A 26075-nucleotide genomic window follows, 5' to 3' on the forward strand; every position below is an offset into this window, starting at 1 on the left:
TCTACACTGTTGAATCAGCATTCGCTGATCGCTCAACACTGTTGGCGCTTTTCCACTAGTTCCTACTCGACTCGACCCGCCTTCAACGCTTTTCCACTACGTGTTAGTACCTGGTCCCAGGTACTCTCATGGTACCAGGTACTTTCCTGGTTCCTCCTCCAGGTTCCCAGTGAGCTGAGGCTAGTGGACAATGTGACGCGTCGCGACACAGATGAGTCAGGAGAGCGTCTCGCTCAGCCGCCATTTTTAAAACCCGACCACAACCAGAGAGAGACGCTCAGAAACCAACCAGTGGAGCAGCGAGGAGCTGCAGATGTTCCTTTGTCTGGAGGTGACCAGAGGATTCAGGAGCTCCACGGAGCGACTCAATATTAGGATCAGGAGGTCTCCCAGCCACCAGTGTTTAGACTTAACTGGTTTCCCTGTTAACTGGTGACCGGCTTCCTCCAGCGTCTCCTTTTCACAGCAGATGTTAAAAACCCGACCAGAATCCGTAGCTGTCCTGGAGAACACCGTTTAACCACATTTCTGTTACAGTTTAAAGTATCCTAGTGTTTGTTTGTCTTATTTTAACATCAGCTGCTGGCAAAAGTCACCAGTTAACAGGGGCACCAGTGAAACTGAAACACCGAACAGTGAAGCACGATTGTAAACAATCCACATTTTGTAATATTATTAATAAATACTGTATATAAAAATATATACTATTTAATTTATTATTTGCGCTGATATCCAGTGGATGTTCACTCTGCAGTAGGAGATACAGATTCTATCGGGGGGATTACTTGTGCATGACGGAGAAAAGCTCTGATGACTCCGCCCACGCTGCAGTGGAACTTTATTTCAATGAAAAACAAACAATACCGAGTCGAGTTGGGCTGAGTCTGCACTTGTGGAAAAACGCCATATGTTGGTCAGCTTAATGACGGACTCGCTCATTAAATTGTTCTGAAGTTTGGTGGAAGATGCTCTATAACCTGGATGTTAGCACTTCCTGCCAGCATTTAAAAAAAATAAAAAAGCATCGATCAACACAGATCTTCAATCAAAAGAATCAGCAAATATTAAAATCTGTGTAGAAACATTTCATCGACCACCCTCCACATCGAGAGCCTCCGTCGGATTAAACCACACGAACTACAGAACATAACTCAGAACGTCTAAAGACTCCAGAGTGAAGTTTACTGCAGTTGAACACAACAGGAGAGCCTAACTGCTGACAGCCGGTACAAAAAGTTTTCAGAGAAAGACAAATTAAAAACCTGCTGCATCGTTACGGAAACGGACCAAAAACCCAGCGAGAGAACAATGAGGAAGAACACAAGTGATGAAGAATATTTATACACTGGGACCACCACGGGTAAAGTGAGCCAGCCGGACTGATGCTGCTACGGAACACGAGATACCATGGATGTGAAAGCTAGAGTTCAGCGCCACACTATGCGTGCTATAGAAGAGAAGCCAAAAAACACGTACTGTCCCTTTAAATCACAGGTGGGACGGACGGTCGCCGCCCACACTTTAAACACATCACTTACGCCGCCGTCGGGGTCTTCCCTCCGTCCGTCAGTAGAGAATAACCAAAGTGCTCTGGTCAGACCTGTAAAAAAATAATTCATACACTCCTCCGGCATCCGGCCGGAGGGTCTTTTCTTTTTTTCTTCTCATGCTCGGTCCTCCTCCCAGTCGCCGAGCGGCCCGCGGGCCGCCCTACCCTCACCGCCCGCCGCAGGGGTTAGTTGTCATTTGTTGAAGGGGAGGCAGGTGGGCAGTACGACGGTGGAGCAGGCGGGGCCGGCCAGCGGCTCGGCCACCTCCCCCTCCAGCTCTGTCCATGTGCCTTTCTCCGGGCTGTAGCAGATGGTGGACGACTTGTAGGCTCCCTACGACCACAAAGAACAACAAGATCAAACTCCTGATGGATTTAAAGATGGTGGACGACTTGTAGGCTCCCTACGACCACAAAGAACAACAAGATCAAACTCCTGATGGATTTAAAGATGGTGGACGACTTGTAGGCTCCCTACGACCACAAACATAACGACAGCAGGAGGAAACTCCTGCGTATGAAGGTAAGTTGAACCATAAATATAAAACCAGACGTACAACAGGTGTAAACAGGTGAGATGCAACACAAGCTGACCTGAAGTTCATTTCACACCTTAACAAACACTTTTCATTTTCTGTTTCACTGTTAGCATGCTAGCTAAAGATGCTAATGCTACGTGTTCAGTCACTTCGCTTCATGCGTGTTCAGTATGTATAACACTGTGTTCCGTATGTATAACACTGTGTTCAGTGTGTATAACACTGTGTTCAGTGTGTATAACACTGTGTTCAGTATGTATAACACTGTGTTCCGTGTGTATAACACTGTGTTCAGTGTGTATAACACTGTGTTCAGTGTGTATAACACTGTGTTCCGTATGTATAACACTGTGTTCAGTATGTATAACACTGTGTTCAGTGTGTATAACACTGTGTTCAGTGTGTACAACACTGTGTTCAGTATGTACAACACTGTGTTCAGTATGTATAACACTGTGTTCCGTATGTATAACACTGTGTTCAGTATGTATAACACTGTGTTCTGTGTGTATAACACTGTTCAGTATGTATAACACTGTGTTCAGTATGTATAACACTGTGTTCAGTATGTATAACACTGTGTTCCATGTGTATAATACTGTGTTCAGTGTGTATAACACTGTGTTCAGTATGTATAACACTGTGTTCAGTGTGTATAACACTGTGTTCAGTATGTATAACACTGTATTCCGTATGTATAACACTGTGTTCAGTGTGTATAACACTGTGTTCAGTATGTATAACACTGTGTTCAGCGTGTGTTCAGTGTGTATTCAGTGTCTATTCACAGTGTGCAGTACTGTGTTGAGTACCATGCTCCAGCTGTAGCCTCCCACCAGGAAGATGCTGTCGTCCAGCACGGCGCAGCCCGGCCCGCTGCGGCCCTCCAGGATGGGAGTCTGCAGGATGTTCCACTGGTCGGCTTTTGGGTCGTAGCATTCAACCAGCATCACGTCCAGGTGGGAGAAACCTGGGAGGCAGGGACCAGGTAATCAGAGTACTCTCACAGGATTACTGGATTACTGTGTTTGAGATGAAGTAACTGTAGTAGTAACTGTAACTCAGTGTGTTTTTAGATGAAGTAATTGTAATGGATCTGAGCTCTCCGCCGTCGTCCCTCTTTGTTTGGCCTCCAGGTTTTTGCCGGCATGTGAAGGTCGCTCAGGGTCACGGAGGTCACGGAGGTCACGGAGGTCACGGAGGTCACTGCGGCAGGAAGTTCTCTAAGGTTAGTAACAACCTCCTGTCTCACCTTTCAGATGGTTTCCTCCGATGGCGTACAGTCGGTCGTTCATGCCCGCCAGAGCGTGGATGGCGCGCTTCGTGTTCATATCCTGTTTGCGCGCCCAGACGTCCATGACGGGGTCGTAGCAGTAGAGCCAGGACACGTACTCTCCGTTATGGACGCCTCCTGCAGGGACACAGCGAGGTGAGGGTGGTTCTCATGTTCCCGCTGCGTCTCGGGGTTTCGGACCGGGGTCCCGGCCGTACCTGATATGTAGATCTTCCCGTTGTGCACGGCGCCGGCGTGCGCGGCGAGCGGCTGCGGCAGAGACGACACGTAGTTCCACTCGTTGGTCTCCAGGTTGTAGGACTCCACGCTGGACAGGTAGCCCGACTCGTTCCGGCCGCCGATCACGTACAGGTGCTTCTCCAGGCGGCAGGCGAAGAAACTGGCTCTCCTGCGGAGGGACACGGCACGGCATTACACTGCACAGCGGAATCGAACCGGGCGCAGCGGGAACGGTGCCTCACCTCTCCTGCATCGGCGGCAGCTGGATCCAGCTGTTGAATCGAGGGTCGTAGCGGCTCACAAAGTTGGTGCTGTGTTTCCCTGCAGAGGACAAAGCAGACATCAAACTCCATCACCCACTCATCCAACCATCATCCATCCATCCATCCATTCATTCATCCAACCATCATCCATCCATCCATCCATTCATTCATCCAACCATCATCCATCCGTTCATTCATCCAACCATCATCCATCCGTTCATTCATCCAACCATCATCCATCCATTCATTCATCCAACCATCATCCATCCGTTCATTCATCCAACCATCATCCAATCATTTAACCATCTTCTATTCATCCATTCATCCAGCCATTTGACGTGTTATACAAAATGCACTTAAGTATATTGGTGAGTATAATTTGAATTGTGTGTGTGTGTGTGTGTGTGTGTGTGTGTGTGTGTGTGTGTGTGTGTGTGTGTGTGTGTGTGTGTGTGTTTACCGTTGGGGTTCCACTGGTCTTCTCCACCCATCAGCAGCAGGAAGTTCTCCACCTCCACCACACAGTGATGTGCACTGTTGTAAGGCATTACTGCAGGACACACACACACACACACACACACACACACACACACACACACACACACACACACACACACACACACACACACAGGTCAGACATTACACACAGAGGAGGTATGTGTCACCCCCCACCCCCACCCCCTTCCCCACCCACAGGGAGAACATGCAGACTCCCCACAGAGCGAGAACATGGGATTAACCCTGGGATTAACCCTGTGACAGAGCGAACCACTGCACCAGGTGGTGTTCGAACCCCGCCGCACCGTGTCACTTCCTGTACAGTAATCTTCTCTCCAGCAGCGTGCGAGCGGGTTTTCACTGCGAGTACAAGTGACTTCCCACGGAGGGCGCCGAGCCGTGTCCAATATACTGCTGACTGCATGATAATGTAAAGAGTTGGCAGCGACGTGGCGCTCGTCTTTGAGGAGCAGCGGAGGCAGGCGGCCTAATCCCCTCGTCTCAGATAAAGCCTGTTTAGTGTATGTAGCATTAGTTGCTATATAAGACCCCCCACCCCCCCCAGAGGACCTGCACATGTCAGCCAGCTGAGTGAGACGGCAGCGAGAGGCCGATTGGAAAAAAATGAGATTCAAGGCTGTCTAATTTTGCAGCAACTGTGATCCATCAGGCGGTGGGGGGGTTCGGGTGGGGGTGGGGGGGGGGGGGGGGGTTGACAGTGGAAATGACTGATGGAGACAGACAGGTGGGTTTTAACATTTCACTGGTTTGTGCTCAAAAAGCAGTGCGCCTGAGATTTATTGAGTGAACACCGTCGTGTTCATTATGACTGTCGCCTCAGACCAGTCCTCCATTTCTCTACATCTCAACGGGGTCAGTGTGTGTGTGTGTGTGTGTGTGTGTGTGTGTGTGTGTGTGTGTGTGTGTGTGTGTGTGTGTGTGTGTGTGTGTGTGTGTAAAAAACACAACAGATAGTTGAATACTTTTGAAAAGTGAGGAAAGGATTAAGGAGAGGGGGTGAATAAAAATAAAACACAAAACTAAACTTAACAATTTCATGTTTCAGTTAAAAAGAATAGAAATATATCATGTAGAGAATTAAACCTGATTGATTACTGCTCACGTTCTATACTCAAATATAGAGCTTAGATATAGATATTTGATTTAGATATGGACAGAATATAGAGCCTCTCTCTCACTATGGAGACGGATTAGATAGATAGATAGATAGATAGATAGATAGATAGATAGATAGATAGATAGATAGATAGATAGATAGATAGATAGATAGATAGATAGATAGATAGATAGATAGATAGATAGATGTAAAAACAATCATTTAAAAGAGACAGGCAGGCAGGTGGCGCTGCTCGTCCCTGAGATGGAGTCTGGTCCTTGTCACTGAGCTCTGAGCATCACTAGAGGGAGGCAGAGTCTGCTGCATGGGGACTCGCTCCAGCGCCTCCACAGCTAATGCACCACTGCTGCCTCCACCAGCGTCACATGTGCATCCCTCCTTTGTTCTGAGCCTCCTCCACCGAGGAGGAGGAGGAGGAGGGGGAGGAGGAAGAGGAGGAGGAGGAGGAGGAGCCGGCCTTTGTCTGCTCCTCCTCACGCCGCTCTGGGTACACTAGATGGCAAACTTTCCACTGGGATGAGACGGATCGGATTCTCCCCAAACTGTGTTGATGAATGTCTTAATCAGAGGCCGTCCCTCTCCGGCTGCGCCTCATTGAAAAGTTATGATTGAATGTTAATAATCTTCTAGCCCACATCCATTGTGAGGAGGCTCCATCAGATGGCCACCGATGTGTTGAGGGGATGATTTTGCAGTTTTGTCCTTCCACTCGGACACGGACCATTTGAGTGTTAACTTTTTAGTTTGGACTGATGGAAATCCCTGTTGACCTTTTGCTTGTTGCAGTTTGTACCCATGAGTGTGACTCTAATGAGGAGGCGACAGGAAGAGCAGCAGCAGAGGGCTGCGGGCCTGAAGCCCCTCATCACACACACACTAATGAACCTGATCTGACACCCCAGGGGGGCGGGGGCGGGGAGGGCGGGGGGCTCAACGTGGAGACAACCACCTCAGATGCTGCTGTGGAGGGTTTCAGGACGTAAAATAAAATAAAAACACCTGGCGCTTGAGGACGGACCGTTTACTGAAGTTAGCCTCTGATTCTCAGGCTCCGCCCCTTTTCTCTCTCAACCAATCAGTGCAAAGCACACAATTCTCCCGGGTACCAGTGATTGGTCATATTGATATGTGGACGTTGATCATCGTCACCAAACTGCACCTTTTTGTTCGCGCTAGTTAGCATTAGCATCATGTAAGCGTGCTAACAGCACTGAGGTGAGCGAAACGTGAAACGTGATTACGATCATTTCATTACCGACATCGTGAGGAAACAGTAAAACTACGCAGGGTTCAGGCCCTACTCATATGCTTCAAGTCAAAATGCATCGGTTTTGCTTTTTTGTCAAAATAAAACTACCAAGTGGGATTATTATTATGGTGACTGTCAAAATAAAACTACCAAGTTGGATTATTATTATGGTGACTGTCAAAATAAAACTACCAAATGGGATTGTTATTATGGTGGCTGTCAAAATAAAACTACCAAGTTGGATTATTATTATGGTGACTGTCAAACTAAAACTACCGAGTGGGATTGTTATTGTGGTGACTGTCAAAATAAAACTACCAAGTTGGATTATTATTATGGTGACTGTCAAAATAAAACTACCAAGTGGGATTGTTATTATGGTGACTGTCAAAATAAAACTACCGAGTGGGATTGTTATTGTGGTGACTGTCAAAATAAAACTACCAAGTTGGATTATTATTATGGTGACTGTCAAAATAAAACTACCAAGTGGGATTGTTATTATGGTGACTGTCAAAATAAAACTACCGAGTGGGATTGTTATTATGGTGACTGTCAAAAATAAAACTACCAAGTTGGATCATTATTATGGTGACTGTCAAAATAAAACTACCAGGTGGGATTGTTATTATGGTGGCTGTCAAAATAAAACTACCAAGTGGGATTGTTATTATGGTGACTGTCAAAATAAAACTACCAAATGGGATTGTTATTATGGTGGCTGTCAAAATAAACTACCAAGTTGGATTATTATTATGGTGACTGTCAAAATAAAATATCAAGTTGGATTGTTATTATGGTGGATGTCAAAATTAAAGTACCAAGTCCCAGGAGGACTAGGAGTCACGACACCAAGGAGGAAACTTTGTTCTGAGTGTCTCTACTGAGCACGTGCAGAACTACTGGTTACTATTTTCAGAAAAGCTGCATTTTCCACTGTTTCCACGGAGACGGAGCGTTTTTGAAAAGTTGTGTTTTCAAGTGACTCCAAGCACCATTTTCATGTAAACAGACTCCCAGAAAGACAACGAAACACGTCTTGTTTCATTACTAAAACAAGCAACAGCGCCCCCCGGTGGCCCGGCGTACTAACTGTATCAGTGTGTCTGCTGCTGCAGTGGAAACTGATCAGGTGTCGTCACGTGAAACGTTGCCGTGGAAACGGGGCCTTAATCCAAGCTGGAGATCAGAGTCTCCCCCTCTGGACGATGGGACAACATCCCACTGCACATCACACAGGAAGCTTCCTAATCTCGTTTAAAATCCAATCCTAAAACTCGCCCTTCTCCTCCGGACACCGTGTAAGACGTTAACGCGTGAGCTGCTTAGTTCACTTTACTGAGCTGTTTGGAAAAAAATAAAAATAAAAATACAAGAGTGACTCTCATCGAGTCCCAGAGTGTCAGTATGAGGAGCGAATCCGCGCTGACAGGAAGTCTCCTCTGGATAATGTGTATGAATGAAAGGAGGCTGCCGAGCTCGCGGGAAGCTCGATACCATGATGTAAAGGAGCGACGAGGCTCTCGACCTTTGCAGAGCGGCGCCGGCATCAGGCTGAGCCTTAAAAGGTCACAGCAGATGAGAAGAGCAGCAGGAACACCGCAACACGTTCCCGCCAAATTATGACGACTGGCTCCCAGTAAGAAGTCATGAAATCGATGTGAAGAACCGGCGCGGTGGCGAAGGCTGCAGCTCCTCTATTCTCTTTACGTCTGATCGTTACAGTCCGTTTAAATCAGCATCAGTTCGCTCAGCTGCCACAGTTTAAAAGAGTCAGAGCTGCTTTCAGAGGCAAATAAATACTTTTTCATTGTTGCTGAAGGTCACAAAGTTAAAGCACTGCAGTCGGCCACATCATTAAGACCAAAACAACAAGTCGGACTCTTTTAATCGGATGATATAAAAAACTAAAATCGATATAAACTACAAAGATAAATTACATTTTTCTCAAAAGAGCCACAAAAGCAACGGTAACTTTTAATAAGAGGTTTGATTTCAAAGTAAAATACTGTCACAATAATCTTGTGAGATGTGAAATGTTTGGACTGTACAGCATATACACTAAAATGTTATTCTAAATTATACATTTCATTTTTAAATAAATTACTTCTAAATGGTTTTAACTGAAGTAACAAGAATACAAACTGTTTCATCCCTAACATATTTTATTGTGCCGCAAAATCTTCATAAAAGTCATTTTCATTTCAGTTTAACCATGAAACTGAAAAATATAATAATAATTTAGTCACAATAATGTTGACGTCAAATGTTTGCACTGCATTATCTTCAGATGGTACTTTTTGCATAATGTAATAAAAATATATATAACGCTTAAGATGTGCTGCGCCACCTACAATTTGAAATAACAAGCTTTTAATCTCAAATATCAAAATGTAATCAGAACCAGATTATGTAATAATACAAAATGTAAATTATTCAAACACTAATATTAAATTTGCACATAAAATCTGAAGCAGCTTCCAGAAACACAGTAATAAATGTGAGTGTTGTATAGTTTCACCTCTTTATGGTACCAACTCTAAATATGATGCAAAACTATTTAAAAAAAATTAAAATGCCGACTCTACGTAATGATAGAAACGAGAAAAAAAGATGGTACAGAATTTAACTGAAGTCGGTCAGAATGTGTTCTGTTGATGCGGCTCTATAACAGGAAGAACCACGTCGCCGTTTCCTGTGAGAAGCTTGTCGCTTCATTCTGATCTGTTTCAGCCTCCGAGGACTCGGAGGCTCCGTTCACACGACAACGTGCTCAAGTGAGAACGGAAAATGACTCTGGAGTTTTGGGAGTTTTGGTGGAACTCCAGTTGGAAAACGCTCCAGCTGGAGGAAGAAGGGAAAAGGCAAGTTCTTTGGAAAACTTCTTCTGACCATGCGCTCTACGTTGGTGGGAACTAGTCGTTCTGCACATGCTCAGTAGAGTCAATCAGTCACCGTAGTAACAATCCAACTCGGTAGTTTTATTTTCACAGTCACCGTAATAACAATAACATTTGGTGGTTTTATTTTGACAGTCACCATTATAACAATCCAACTCGGTAGTTTTATTTTGACAGTCACCGTAATAACAATCCAACTCGGTAGTTTTATTTTGACAGTAACCGTAGTAACAATCCGACTCGGTAGTTTTATTTTGACAGTAACCGTATTAACAATCCAATTTGGTGGTTTTATTTTGACAGTAACCGTATTAACAATCCAATTTGGTGGTTTTATTTTGACAGTCACCATAATAACAATCCAACTGGGTGGTTTTATTTTGACAGTCCACATAACAATCGTACTGGGTGGTTTTATTTTGACAGTCATCATAATAACTATCCAACTGGGTGGTTTTATTTTGACAGTCCACATAACAATCGTACTGGGTGGTTTTATTTGACAGTCATCATAATAACTATCCAACTGGGTGGTTTTATTTTGACAGTCACCATAATAACAATCCAACTGGGTGGTTTTATTTTGACAGTCTACATAACAATCGTACTGGGTGGTTTTATTTTGACAGTCATCATAATAACTATCCAACTGGGTGGTTTTATTTTGACAGTCATCATAATAACAATCCAACTGGGTGGTTTTATTTTCACAGGCACCGTAATAAAAAATAACATTTGGAGGTTTTATTTTGACAGTCACCATTATAACAATCCAACTCGGTAGTTTTAGTTTGACAGTCACCGTAATAACAATCCAACTCGGTAGTTTTATTTTGACAGTAACCGTAGTAACAATCCGACTCGGTAGTTTTATTTTGACAGTAACCGTATTAACAATCCAATTTGGTGGTTTTATTTTGACAGTCACCATAATAACAATCCAACTGGGTGGTTTTATTTTGACAGTCACCATAATAACAATTCAACTTGGTGGTTTTATTTTGACAGTCACCATAATAACAATCCAACTTGGTGGTTTTATTTTGACAGTTACCATAATAATAATCCAACTGGGTGGTTTTATTTTGACAGTCACAATAATAACAATCCAACTGGGTGGTTTTATTTTGACAGTCACAATAATAACAATCCAACTGGGTGGTTTTATTTTGACAGTCACAATAATAACAATCCAACTGGGTGGTTTTATTTTGACAGTCACCATAATAACAATCCAACTGGGTGGTCTGTCCACTAGAATATCCGTGCTCATTGTTCTCTGCTGTGTGTGTGTGTGTGTGTGTGTGTGTGTGTGTGTGTGTGTGTGTGTGTGTGTGTGTACTAAAACTAACGCCAACTTATAATCTCGCCTGCTAAATACATTTGTTTTCAGAGTTTCTGCCGTTTCCATGGAAACGGACATTGTTTTCAAAATGTTTCTGTGTAAACACAAATGTTTTTCTGAAAAGGTAAAAACAAACGGTGCGTTTTCACTCGACACACTGAGGCGTAAACAAAGCCCGATTCAGTCTGTTTTTTAAAATATAATAATAATATTCAATATTAACATTGTTCTCATCGGAACATTAGAATTTTTTCTGTTTAGTTAAAAAAAACTCTCGTAGTTTTTTCTCTAAATTCTGTTTCACGCGCAAGTTTTGTGTATTTTGTTGCATGAATAAAGTAAATGAAGGACGTCTGACTCACATGGAGTTAAATCCAAAACACTGACGTGACTGTCGGAGCCCAAGATGTCGAATCTTTACACTGAATCCAGATCAGATGTTAGAACCTCGTCCACACGACGACGCTGAATAATTCAAACTCAGATTTCCTCCGTGTTCGTTCCTCTGTTCCTCCCAGAGATCACCTTCTGGATTCAATTCATGACCTGCAGACTAGTTAGATGGAAGGAGGAGCCAGTCTTTTAAACGACTCTTTGAAAGGAGTCGATCCTGACGAACCGACTCCTTTCAGAGAACCAGAGAACTTCAGCCATTTACTGCAGTTTGATACCGACGAGTCCAGATTCCCTGAATAACACCCGTTTAATTATTTAACTGGTTTCAACAAATAAATAATCGACTTTACTTATTTTACTACCTTCTTCTTAATAAAGCTCTCACCTGTTCACGCAGTTTTTAATCCCTTTAACTCACATCTGGAACTGTGATTCGGCTGAAAATTGCTCCTTGAAATTAAACGCAGATTAAATTTTGAAGTGATTCAGTGAAGCGACGCCTCTGCTCATGTAGAAATTTATCATTTCTAGGTTGGATCTGTTGAGCGAGTTCGATGTTTGTGAAGGTATGATGGAAAGCTTTAATCTAATTCTTTTATTTCTTAGTAAAGCTTTATACTAATTCTTTTATTTCTTAGTAAAGCTTTATACTAATTCTTTTATTTCTTAGTAAAGCTTTATACTAGTTCTTTTATTTCTTAGTCAAGCTTTAATCTAACTCTTTTATTTCTTAGTAAAGCTTTATACTAGTTCTTTTATTTCTTAGTCAAGCTTTAATCTAACTCTTTTATTTCTTAGTAAAGCTTTATACTAATTCTTTTATTTCTTAGTAAAGCTTTATACTAATTCTTTTATTTCTTAGTAAAGCTTTATACTAGTTCTTTTATTTCTTAGTAAAGCTTTATACTAGTTCTTTTATTTCTTAGTAAAGCTTTATACTAATTCTTTTATTTCTTCGTAAAGCTTTATAGTAATTCCTTTATTTCTGAGTAAAGCTTTATACTAATTCTTTCATTTCTTAGTAAAGCTTTATAGTAATTCTTTTATTTCTTAGTAAAGCTTGATAGTAATTCTTTTATTTCTTAGTAAAGCTTTATAGTAATTCTTTTATTTCTTAGTAAAGCTTTATACTAATTCTTTTATTTCTTAGTAAAGCTTTATGGTAATTCTTTTATTTCTTAGTAAAGCTTTATGGTAATTCTTTTATTTCTTAGTAAAGCTTTATACTAATTCTTTTATTTCTTAGTAAAGCTTTATACTAATTCTTTTATTTCTTAGTAAAGCTTTATGGTAATTCTTTTATTTCTTAGTAAAGCTCTGTGACTCGGTCTTGTGTCTTGAATCTTGCTCTATCAATAAATGTGCTTTGGTCAGTTTTATATTCCTGCGATGAATCCTTATGGTCAGATTTGTAATGACTTCATGAATTCAGTCTCTCAATCAGAAGGTTGCTGGTTCGATTCCCCATGTGAACTTGTCCTTGAGCCAGACACTGAATCCTGATGGATGGACTGAGAGCCGCCTCCAATGGCTGAATGTGAGAAACAGTGTGAAGAACTTAAGTCATGGAATAATAATCCAGTTCCCAATAATTTGATATGTTCTGTTTTTTAAATGCACATTTAATTTTTTTCCCTTTTGTTTGTTGATGCTTTTAATCATTTCACTCCTCCTATGAATCAAACCTCATTTCAACCCAACACGGCGGCAGGTCACCGGGTGCTAATCCTTTAGCACGCCTTAGCACACGTGGAGTAATTCAATCTGCTGCCCGGATCAATGCGAGTGAATAATAAAGCTGCCGAGGACACGTGTCGTTCATTACGCTTCCATGACGGCCACAATAGATCATTAGGCTCTGGTAAATCTCATCATGCATCCTGCCGGCAGATTTCAGCAGAAACACGGGAACCCGGGCATGAAGCGGCACGCCGCTGTGAAGTCACGCTCTGATTCCAAACTTATATTAAAAGTGATAGTGATACATTATTACCTGAAGGATTTAGGGAACTCCTTCCCTCATTTTCCCTGGAAATTAACCTGTGTTAAAGTCATCCATAGGAACAACTATTCCTCATCATAAAAGCCACCAACACAAGACGCCTCGGGAAGGAGGGAAAAATAAAAAAAGAGAGAGAGAAGGAGGAGAGATCAGAGGCTGAGCTACTCACTGGTGAGGATCTTCCATGTCTTTTTCTCGTCGTCGTAGTACTGGACCAAATTACTGGGGAGACGATCGGGTCCAGGAGGCAAACCACCCACCAGTAACAGCATCCTCTTATTGGAGCGGATTCTGCAGTGTGTGTGTGTGTGTGTGTGTGTGTGTGTGTGTGTGTGTGTGTGTGTGTGTGTGTGTGTGTGTGTGTGTGTGTGTGTGTGTGTGTGTGTGTGAGACAGAGAGAGAAACACAGTAAAACAGGTGGTAAGCCTCCATAAGAAATAAAAAAACATCACCCTTCAATGTGCTCAGTTTTTTATGTCCAGTTAAAAAAAAACAACCTTAAGAGACTCGCAGACGCTAACAAGCTAACAAGCTAACAGCTAGCTGCAGCAGGCCTGTAATGCCACTTTGAACCAGCAGATGGTGCAGTAAGTCACTCTCCCTTCGTTTAGCCCAAGAAGAAGATTCTGACATCAGTAGGAGGCAGAAATTAAACCGGTGACTCGCTGCTGCCACCCAGTGTCCAGATGTGGTATTGCACAGATCATACGCGTCGTACCTTGAATTACGTCTGAGCAATAAAACGATCAGAGGACCGGATTCTAGAGAAACTGAGGCAGTTATTGTTTTCTATTTATTTGCTGTTAGCTTCCGTCGCTTCAGCTAACCCGCGGGACACGCCCACTTTCTCTCCCTTGTGTTTGATTGAAGGTGAACGGAGCTCAGAGGAGTTCGGAGGAGAGACGACTGGAAGAACGAAGATAACGTCAGAGCGATTCTGTGGTTTGTTTTTTTTTCATCAGAAACGACCTGGTTTAAAACGTGATGCAGAACTGAGAGTCGGTGTTACAGATGGAATGGTTTCCGTGTTAACTGGTGACTTCTGTTTGTTGCCCCACATCAGAAGCTACAAACGAGTCTAAACATTCCGATTGTTCGGTGGAACGCCGCTCGGGGGCGTCGGAGGGCGTCAGGATAAACAATCGCCGCCTTTTCCCCGACATGGTTTAACTTTTTGAAGGAAAATCCTCATTTAGTGTTTGACTAACACAATTAAATAACGGATTTTATTATACATGTAAAGGAAGTTGTGGGACTATTCTCATCTCCATGTTTCTCTCCTTCATCTTATTTAAGCAAACACAAGTTTTTAAAAAAAAGAAAATAGACGTCAACTCAAGGCAAAACTCAAACTGTGGATAGTGAACGACGAAAGCTGTGAACTCAACGTGTTTTTAAAATGTTATTGACCGATCCTCAGTCTGAAGCCACACACGTCGTCACGTTAACAGTTATTATTTAAAAAAAGAATGAAAGTGAGACAATCTGCTCGTGTCACTGTTGATTAAAGATAAAACATTATCCGGTACTTTGATAGACGATCTGTGTGGTAGAATTCAGATTATTTGACTTTCATTCAAAGTGTCGGTGTAGAAAGTTTAACACAGAAACATTTTTAATTCTCACGTAGAAGAAATAAAACTGTCCCACAAAGAAAACGTGAGGTCCCTTTTTAAAACGCTAATCAAGAAAATGTGTCGAGAATTCGGGGAATTTCAACTGTCAACTCACTTCAATACTTGATTGGACTAATGATGCTTTTCTTCCCATCAAAATAAAATGTTAACACCTTTTTTGATCCAATAAAAATAAACAACTCTTCTTCTAATAAACTTTTAATTAAAGATATATGATATAAGACTGAGACGATGTTGTGTAAACGGGTCTCAGTCTTATATCATATATCTCTAATTAAAAGTTAGAGATGCATCGTTTTTTTGCACGTTTACACGACGACATTCTGAAAGTTCGAGAAATGCTGAAAATGTAGTTGGCATGTTAGGCCACTAGTGGGTGCTGTTGGTAATAATGCAATATGAACATTAACACTGGGAGAACATTTTAGTGGACAGGCCACCAAGTTGGAATGTTATTAAGGAGGCTGTCAAAATAAAAGTACCAAGTTGAATTGTTATTAAGGTGACTGTCAAAATAAAACTACTAAGTTGGATTGTTATTAAGGTGACTGTCAAAATAAAACTACTAAGTTGGATTGTTATTACGGTGACTGTCAAAATAAAAGTACCAAGTTGAATTGTTATTAAGGTGACTGTCAAAATAAAACTACTAAGTTGGATTGTTATTAAGGTGACTGTCAAAATAAAACTACTAAGTTGGATTGTTATTACGGTGACTGTCAAAATAAAAGTACCAAGTTGAATTGTTATTAAGGTGACTGTCAAAATAAAACTACTAAGTTGGATTGTTATTACGGTGACTGTCAAAATAGAAGTCCCAGGAGAATATTGACTGGGAGTCATGACACAATGGAGGAAATGTTATTCTGATGGTCTCTACTGAGCATGTGCAGAACGACTCGTTACCATGGCCGCGGAGCGCATGAGCATTTGCAGCGTACTCAAAAACGTTATCATGGTTTTGTGATGAAGTTTATGTAAAATGTCTGTTTTAATCAAATAATTTATCATTTATAGTTTTTTTTAAATCAGGATTTCACTCCGATGCTAAAAATAAAAAAGGAAAAGGCTTCGCCCCGACGCCAGAACGTCCCCCACCGCTCTGTAAATGTTTCTGTGAAAAAATCCCATGTCCTGATGAATAATGTGGAAACATGTATCCTGATTACTCCTTCCTGTGAGTCTTCACCTCCAACCTGCGGCTCACGTCGTATGGATGAAACCGTCGGCGAGTTAAATAAAGACGACGCAAACACGTCTGACTCTACTCTCTGGTTTTCTTTTCAACCCGCTGAGGATCCAGGCTGGTGCTGCAGGGCGCCACGCTGGCCTCCACCTGCCTCCACCTGCCTCCACCTGCCTCCACCACGCCTCCATTTCATTGGCCGCCCTGAGTCACATGGCGCCCCGCAGCCAATCGTGAGACACTTCCTGCTGTTTGTATATAGAAATCAACCCGAGACGCTGCGCACTTTATTGTACACTGTCCTCCTCCTCCTCCTCCTCCTCCTCCTCCTCCTCTTCGTCACTCCGGACTCGGTTCTGCTCGACTGAGCTGCCGCCGCCGCCGCCGCCATATATTCTCCCCGATACCGGCGCGCACTCCGAAGTGTTTGTGGGGTTATTCGTATGCAAATGAGCCCCTGGACATAGATAATGGTGATTAATTGAGAGCAGAGAAACGGTGGCATGTGAAACTAATTATGAGGATTCCTGATTCGCTGCTCGTTTGGCTCCGTATGTGGGAAGAGATGTTTTACAGCCTCGACACCAGGTTCTGCCATCAGGCAGAGAGATTTTCATCAAAAAGCTCAAAGTGCTCCCCGGGTCAGGCGGGGAGGCGACACCTCGCAGCCCGGCCCGTTCCAGTGCTCGAGACACTAACCTGAACCTGCGGAGCGTCGCCCGACAGTGGAGGACTTCCACTGCCCCAATATGAGGAACACTCCGGTTCCTTGCCCGTTCTGCAGACACCGTCTGATCCTGCCAACGCTCTTAATTGCGGCAGCTCGGATCGTAATCACGCCAAGTTGCCTGAAATCGGTTGCACGACCTTCGTCTGGATTGCTACATCTCGTCTCCGGCGATTAGAGCGCCGTTACGCAGATGTGTGAGGAGATGAAGGCTTGTTTCTCCACCGCTAAAGCATAAGGTAGCGGCGCGGCGGTGATTTCAACGAGGGGGGAAGCGGGGAACTCGCTACGCTGTACAACACGAGTCTGATAACTTTGGGTACGACAGGAAGTTTATGAAAACGAGCTGAATAAAAGGTCAGCAGGGTGCGCCGTCCGACCAGGAAAACTCCCCGTCTTTGTTTACAAACTTACTATAAAGCAGCTGTTTACGTTGTGCTGATCGGGTCGTCATTACACACTGCATTTCAATTGGCTAGTCAGTTAACGCAGGTCACACCAGCAGAATTTTATCGCGGGTTGTCATGACAACGGCCATCTTTGAACCCGGCTCACGGTGCGACGAAGGACCGCCGATTCAGAACCAAAACTAAAGACTTCTCTCGCCATTGTTATCTTTCGTCCGGGAGACGGCGAACCATCGCCAAGTGTGTGGCAGCACGTTGTGCTACAGCGTAAAGTCTAGCAGCGCGTTGTTTGTCAACGCGTTGTGTGGTAGCGCGTTGTGTGGTAGCGCGTTGTGTCACAGCGCGTTGTGTCACAGGACGTTGTGTTACAGGACGTTGTGTGGCAGCATGTTGTGTGGCAGCATAAAGTCTAGCAGCGCGTTGTTTGTCAACGCGTTGTGTGGTAGCACGTTGTGTCGCAGCGCGTTGTGTTGCGGCGCGTTGTGTTGCGGCGCGTTGTGTCGCGGCGCGTTGTGTCGCGGCGCGTTGTGCCGCGGTGTGTCTGTGTGTCTCCAGCTCACCTGCTGGCCGTGGTCTGTCTGCAGTGCTGCCTGAACGGCATCAGGTGGTAGTTCATGGCGTCCAGCAGCAGCTTCTGGCACACGGGGTCGCTCCTCATGAAGTCGACCGACTGCACCCGCTCCACCAGCTCGGGCGCCGGTATGAGGGCGAAGCGCAGCCTCTTCATGAGGTCCGGGGCATAGTGCATGCGAGTCTCCCGGTCGTGCTCCAGCCAGAGCACCGACATCTGGAAGAGAGCCAGCTCCGACTCCACCGGCGGTGGCAGAGCGTCCAGCATGGCGCACATCTCCTCAAAGTTCAGCAGCAGCACGTCCTCCACCAGGTACTTGTTGGCCAGCTTCTTGGTCTCGTCCAGCCCGTGCAGGGCGGCGATCTTGCAGATCTGCTTGTAGTTCTGCACGGAGATCTGGTCGTTGAGGAACTGCACGCTGAGCTTGGTGATCTGGGGCACGTTGAGGATCTTGCTGACCGACAGCACCTCCTCCACCGTGTCCAGCGACAGCGTGACGTTGGCAGTGTACAGGTACTCCAGCACGAGTCGCAGTCCGATGGAGGAGCAGCCCTGGAGGACCAGGTTGTTGATGGGCCTGGTGCTGGGGGTCACCAGCTTGTCATCCGGGGAGGACGAGGGCGTCCCGCTGCTGGCCTGGTCGCCCTGGCTCCCCTCGCTGCTGATGACATTATGGGAGGAGAAGAGGGATCTGAAGTACTGCGAGCAGGACGCCAGCACAGCCTTGTGGCAGTGGAACTGCTGCCCCTGGGCAGTGAGAGTCACATCGCAGAACAGCTGTTTCCTCCATAAGAGGTTGAGGCCGTGCAGCAGGGTGTCGCTGTGTGTTGGGTCAAAGGTGGATGTTCTATCGCCCGATCTGGACATGACGCCACCTAGGCAACAAATAAACCATGCAAGCCGTTTACCTCACGGTCATTTATTGGCACAACACACGCAGGGCTGCAATCACTCAGTTGACACAACACAAAGACCGCTCGGCTTTTTGTTTTTGGTTTTGTTTCTTGTTTTTTAAGTAAGTTATTGGACGGATCGGGAGGAACCGTCCGCGGCAAGTTTGCGCTCCGACGGCGGACGCAGAGAGCCGGAGCGGAGCGGCATGGAGGCGGAGGTCTGAAGGGCGCCGCGGGGACGCTGCTGCGGCGGCGGAGAGGGAGCCGGGAGGAGCGGAGAGGAGCGGAGAGGAGCCGCGGCGGTGTCCGGAGAGCACGCCGCGCTCCGGGGACGATCCCTGCTGCCGAGCCGCCGCGCTGCGCCGCACCGCGCCGCTCCGTGCCGCGCCGCCTCCACACGGCGCGCACAAAAGCAATTAGTCCGCTCTGCGAGCCGCCGGCAGCGGGCTGGAACCCGCCGGAGTTCCGCGGAAAACATCCGGAGAAACGCAGCTGTCGGTAAAGTTGAAGGCGACGAGCATCGTGCAGTTTGTGGAGGCGGTTTGTGGATTGTGCGCGGTGCGCGGCGCGCGGTGCCGAAAGCTCCTCCAGAAAAGCGCCTGTCACAACTACACGACGAGGAAAAAAACTTACCTGACTTCAGCTCTTCACACACGCCAGAAAAAAAAAAAACCCACCTCAAAGTACGCTTCAGCTTCCAAATAATCCCTCTTTGTTCTCCCTGTTTTTTCCTCAGAAAATCTCCTTTTGGCTGCGAGGCTGTCTCCCAATCACCATTGATTCCAATTCATAAAGTCACTATTTCAGCTTATTTTGTTGACGTTGATCATTTGTTCTTCTGAATTAACAAGAAGTGTGTGTGAGTGTGTGAGAGGGAGCTGTGCTTTCTGCAAGAGAAGAAGAAGAAGAAATATACGTGTGACAAATTATGCTACCAAGAAACAACACATCATTATCCTTGGGCCTGGGGCTCAGTGAGTCGTAACGAGAGTAATAGGAAATCCACGGTTGGGGAGAGAAACGGTCGTGCATGGCCGGTGGAGAGAGACCATGCAGGGGTATGGATGCTGGAGAGACTCGCAAAATTATGGCTCAAGGCTATTGTAAAAACTGTCGAGCGTAAATGACTGCGATTTCAAACATCTATGGAAGAAAGAAAAGAGAAAGGGGGAGAAAAAGCGAGTCTTTCCCTCGCTGTTATAGAGAGAACCGTCAAGTTTTAGTGCGCATTGCTAATTAGTCAATTTCTCTCTGCCTTCACAGCCCGACGACTTTGCTGCTGAGCTGAAACTGCTAATTTCTGGGACCAGCCTTTTTTTGGCTGTGAACTGGATGGATGAATGGCTTGTCTCGCACAAATGACAAAAAGCCCCTGCCTTAATCTCCATCGCCAAAATAACCCCTCATCTCATTCTGCTGCTGCTGCTGGGAGTCCTTCAGAAAAGAAGGAGCTGTGGATGCACAACTTCTGCATCTGCAACCACACAAACAGCATGCACCACAATCTGCACACAATGCTTATCATGTGCAATTAAAGCAGATTAAAAAATTCATTCCACTCTCTCTCACACACACACACACACACACACACACACACACACACACACACACACACACGTCTTGTCACCTTATAACAACGCTAAGCACAAAGCAACCCGGTGTTTCCATCAGGTCTTTGTTGCCAGGCCTGGAAACATAAAGACAGAAACCCGATCCACTTCTGGTTCCTCCCGCTGGACAGCAGGGAGGTCAAACACGTGGCCCCGGGGCCAAAACCGGACGTCAGAAGGTCCCAACCGTGTTCCACCGGGGAAAAAAATACTAATAACTTCAGTGCTCCAATATAAACAACTGCAGTTCCTCATTTCTCCACTAGGTGTCACACTACTGCGGTCATGAAACATACAAACATGAAAATGAATGAAGAACAGAAACATTTTGGTGAATAAAACAAAACACATGTGATACGTTTCTAACTAATCATGTCAGAATTTGTTCCTGAAAACGGAGATAAAGATTTCACTTTGGAAATACGACGTTTGTTTCGGCTCCGGGGCTGAAACTGAACGTCAGAACGTCCAACTGAGTCCACAGCTTCACCCGCGTGAAACATTCCAGGGAAATTAACCTCAAACCTCAAATAGAATAACTGCAGTTCAGTGTATATATATATATATATATATATATATATATATGAACATTTCTAATTAATCAAACAGGTAGAAAGGCTCAGACTCAAACCTGTAACCGTCTCACTATGCAGTGAGCACACCTACCACTTCACCACAGTCGAAACAAAAAGCCAACTTTTAACACGTTTCAGTCCAGGAGCCACATTCAGTCCAATTCCATCTCAAATGCAGGTAAACTAGAGCCGCAACTTTAAAGTTGCTCCTTGTTTCTCCTCACAGAGTCAACGTGATGAAAAATGTGTGTTTTTTTTATAAAACCAAACAATTTGTAGTGAAAATGACTCCAACCTCAACATCAAGCCAATTTTCATTAAACTGTCCAGAAACCCTCTCCTGTTGCATTCTGGGAGTTTTCACAACCCCCCCCCCCGACAGTAATTGTTTGCAGTTTGTTGGTGTGGCTGGATTGGAGCCTCTCCCCGGCCGGGTTTGGCCCCCGGGCCTGATGTTTGACACCCCGACTCGAACGCATGGAACATCTGCATCATTCCTACATTAAGTTCTGGAGGTTCTAGTTCTAGTTGTCGAGTGAAAACTGGTTTATTTGCTGCTTTACTGGTGAAATAGGATCAAACACACACACACACACACACACACACACACACACACACACACACACACACACACACACACACACACACACACACACACACACCACCCAGTTGACCCTTTGTTCGCCGTAGAGAAACTTTCTTTAATGAGCGAGAAGCTGCTGGTTAAACTTTAACTCTTTCAACAAGCTGCTGAATATGCAACTTCCTCAAATAACCTTCAGTGTGAAACGATCCAGATTAAATAATCCCCCTCGATAAGAGAGAACGTAAAGAATAGATATGACAGATTATGGCCGTGGCTCTAACTGTTCCTCCTCTGACTCTGATTGGTGGAGATTCTTCCTTTTATTTGGGTTCAGTCGTTAGAAATGACGATTTCTTCTCATATCAAGTGAAACACTAAAAGGCAAAGTGTCGCTCAAAAGATAAAATCAATATCATCCGATCACTTCTGACACTCGATGAGCGATAATAAGTTAGATCAGCATTAGCACCTTTGTTTAACTGAATCTTGTTTCATTTCATCCAGTCCGGTCGGTTTTACTCTGGGCCTCATTTAAACTGAGCGTTCAAGTGAAAATAGAAAACTTGTGTTGTGCTTTGGGTCCGTTAACACGATGACGACGCTCCACGCTGCTCAGAACACAACGTTATGAAAACTGCTTTCAAGGTGGGACTTTAAAAAAACAAAAAACCCACCGACTCCAAAGAAATGGGGAAACTTGGTAGTTTTATTTTGACAGTCAGTGTAATAACAATCCAACTTGGTAGTTTTATTTTGACAGTCTCTGTAATAACAATCCAACTTGGTAGTTTTATTTTGACAGTCTCTGTAATAACAATCCAACTTGGTAGTTTTATTTTGACAGTCTCTGTAATAACAATCCAACTTGGTGGTTTTATTTTGACAGTCAGTGTAATAACAATCCAACTTGGTAGTTTTATTTTGACAGCCACCGTAATAACAATCCAACTTGGTAGTTTTATTTTGACAGCCACTGTAATAACAATCCAACTTGGTAGTTTTATTTTGACAGCCTCTGTAATAGTAATAACAGTTCAATTTGGTACTTTTATTTTGACAGCCACTGTAATAACAATCCAACTTGGTAGTTTTATTTTGACAGTCTCTGTAATAACAGTCCAACTTGGTACTTTTATTTTGACTGCCACCATAATAACAATCCAACTTGGTAGTTTTATTTTGACAGTCTCTGTAATAACAGTTCAATTTGGTACTTTTATTTTGACAGCCACTGTAATAACAATCCAACTTGGTAGTTTTATTTTGACAGTCTCTGTAATAACAGTCCAACTTGGTACTTTTATTTTGACTGCCACCATAATAACAGTCCAACTTGGTAGTTTTATTTTAACAGTCTCTGTAATAACAATCCAATTTGGTACTTTTATTTTGACAGCCACTGTAATAACAATCCAACTTGGTACTTTTATTTTAACAGTCTCTGTAATAACAATCCAATTTGGTACTTTTATTTTGACAGCCACTGTAATAACAATCCAACTTGGTACTTTTATTTTGACTGCCACCATAATAACAATCCAACTTGGTAGTTTTATTTTGACAGTCTCTAATAACAGTCCAACTTGGTAGTTTTATTTTGACAGTCTCTAATAACAGTTCAACTTGGTAGATTTATTTTGACAGTCTAAAACCTAACAACAGCGATAAACTGAAAATAAACTGCATCGTCATTTAAAACGTTTAGTTTTCGTTTCAGTTTCGACTTTTAAGCATGTTTTTTAAAATAAAAGCCTGTTGAAGTTCTAAATATGTAGAAAATGTTTAAATAACTGAAAACGGCTGAAGACAGTTGATTCTAAAAGTTTATTTTATTTGTTTGGTAAAAGAGTTTTTCTTTTCAAAGGTTTGATTCATTATTTTGGTGGTAAAACGTCTTTCAGTGTAAAATGTTGCTGATGTCGGCGTTGCTTCTGTTGCTGGGGAACCTGAGGAGCTCCAAACATCTTTTAACAGTCGATCTGATTTTACCAGTTTTTAAATCTGCTTTCTTCATTTTGAAGGTTTAATTTGTCTCCCGGTGCTTCAACGCTGCCAACATGAGAACCACAAAACTCCTGATCTGATGACCTTCTTCCACTTTATTTTTCATTTATTCTTCCCGACCGTCAGGATCGTCCTCCCCAACAAAGAAGCCGTAGAATTCCCGTGAATCCGATCGGAAGGCGCCGGGACGACTTATTAGGACGAAGTAAACTGTCAATTGTAGGAAGAGCTCAATTAGAGGGAATAAACTTGAACGTCCCCGGGGAGCGGCGGTGACAGATACCTCGCAGTGTTGTCAACCACCGATCGGGATAAACGGCTTTGTTCACGTACGATGAAGGAAAACCAGCACCGCCATGCTAGCAGGGGGGGGGGGGGGGGGGGGGGGACTGGGAGAGGGGGTAACCGGGGGGGGGGGGGGGGGGGGGGGGGGGGGGGGTAACCGTGACGTCTGACAGGCTGCATTTTATTCTACATGAACTCTGAGAGGAAACTGATGACTTTGTGTTCTGCTTCTCAAACCTGCAGCAGCTCTGATCCTCTAATGTTAATTAGTGCTTGTTGTGAGCCGGTTCCTCAGGTTCCTCAGGTTCCTCAGGTTCCTCAGGTTCCTCAGGTTCCTCCGGTTCCTCCGGTTCCTCAGTTTCCTCTGGTTCCTCAGGTTCCTCTGGTTCCTCCGGTTCCTCTGGTTCCTCAGGTTCCTCTGGTTCCTCAGGTTCCTCCGGTTCCCCCTGTTATCTTTAGCAGCTCTGATCCTCTAATATTAATTAGTGCTTGTTGTGAACCTCTGGTTCCTCCGGTTCCTCTGGTTCCTCCGATTCCTCCGGTTTCTCTGGTTCCTCCGGTTCCCCCTGCTATCTTTAGCAGCTCTGATCCTCTAATATTAATTAGTGCTTGTTGTGAGCCGGTTCCTCAGGTTCCTCTGGTTCCTCCGGTTCCTCTGGTTCCTCAGGTTCCTCCGGTTCCCCCTGTTATCTTTAGCAGCTCTGATCCTCTAATATTAATTAGTGCTTGTTGTGAACCTCTGGTTCCTCTGGTTCCTCCGGTTGTTCCTCCGGTTCCCCCGGTTCCCCCTGTTATCTTTAGCAGCTCTGGGTTAGCAGCACATTAGCAGAGTCTCCAGCGAGCCGTTCTCACGCAATAAAATGACCATTTCCAGCAGCGCCGGCTCTCCTGAGGCCGCCGGGCTTCAGATTGCGCGGCGTTTATGGTGGTAAGTTGTTGCAGTGTGCAGGGGGAGGAGGGGGAGTGTGTGTGTGTGTGTGTGGGGGGGGGGGGGTGGGGGGGGGGGGGGGGGTCATCAGATAAGAGAAGAATTTCCAGACTAATTAAACCCTTTGAGACAAAGAATCACACTACAGTGATTTACAACTCTCTGTACCAGCTAACCCCGCGCTGCTATCTGTCATGTTACTGCGATACCAGAGCTACCGCTACTGCTGTCAGCAGCAGCGTCCAGGAAACACCCAACCAGCAGCAGCAACAACAACAACAACAACAACAACAACAACAAATACTCTTTAGCACAATGATGGGAGAGCCACGGCAAAATGTCGCCAGTAAAGTTTCACATATAAGTGAAAAGTACTGCTTTCACAACATACCAGTCCTAATTCCAGTCTAAAACCAGTCCTAATCCCAGTCTACAACCAGTCCTAATTCCAGTCTAAAACCAGTCCTAGTTCCAGTCTAAAACCAGTCCAATTTGCAGTCTAAAACCAGTCCTAATCCCAGTCTAAAACTAGTGCAATTCCAGTCTAAAGCCAGTTCTAATTCTAATCTGGAAACAGTTTTAATTCTAGTCTGGAACCAGTCCTAATCTCAGTCTAAAACCAGTCCTATTTACAGTCTAAAGCCAGTCCTAATTCCAGTCTAAAACCAGTCCTAATCCCAGTCTAAAACCAGTCCTAATTCCAGTCTAAAACCAGTCCTAATCCCAGTCTAAAACTAGTGCAATTCCAGTCTAAAGCCAGTTCTAATTCTAATCTGGAAACAGTTTTAATTCTAGTCTGGAACCAGTCCTAATCTCAGTCTAAAACCAGTCCTATTTACAGTCTAAAACCAGTCCTAATCCCAGTCTAAAACTAGTGCAATTCCAGTCTAAAGCCAGTTCTAATTCTAATCTGGAAACAGTTCTAATTCTAATCTGGAAACAGTCTTAATTCTAGTCTGGAACCAATCCTAATCCCTGTGTAAAACCAGTCCTAATCCCAGTCTAAAACCAGTCCAATTTGCAGTCTAAAACCAGTCCTAATCCCAGTCTAAAACCAGTCCTAATCCCAGTCTAAAACTAGTGCAATTCCAGTCTAAAGCCAGTTCTAATTCTAATCTGGAAACAGTTTTAATTCTAGTCTGGAACCAGTCCTAATCTCAGTCTAAAACCAGTCCTATTTACAGTCTAAAGCCAGTCCTAATTCCAGTCTAAAACCAGTCCTAATCCCAGTCTAAAACCAGTCCTAATTCCAGTCTAAAACCAGTCCTAATCCC

General features: G+C 44.3%; 1 protein-coding gene across 1 annotated transcript; it reads right to left on the bottom strand.

Annotated features, from left to right (window-relative positions):
* Positions 1-1742: 1742 nt before the first annotated feature.
* Positions 1743-18787, bottom strand: klhl14 (kelch-like family member 14; the record flags this gene model as incomplete). The annotated part of the gene is made up of 8 exons (XM_080480455.1): positions 1743-1883; positions 2901-3058; positions 3341-3499; positions 3580-3770; positions 3844-3922; positions 4325-4414; positions 13562-13683; positions 17910-18787. 8 exons carry the CDS (start codon positions 18785-18787, stop codon positions 1743-1745), a joined length of 1818 nt encoding a protein of 605 aa, XP_080336581.1.
* Positions 18788-26075: the final 7288 nt, after the last annotated feature.

This window comes from Lipophrys pholis, assembly GCF_963383615.2.
Source record: "Lipophrys pholis genome assembly, chromosome: 1".
Classification (NCBI taxonomy): domain Eukaryota; kingdom Metazoa; phylum Chordata; class Actinopteri; order Blenniiformes; family Blenniidae; genus Lipophrys; species Lipophrys pholis.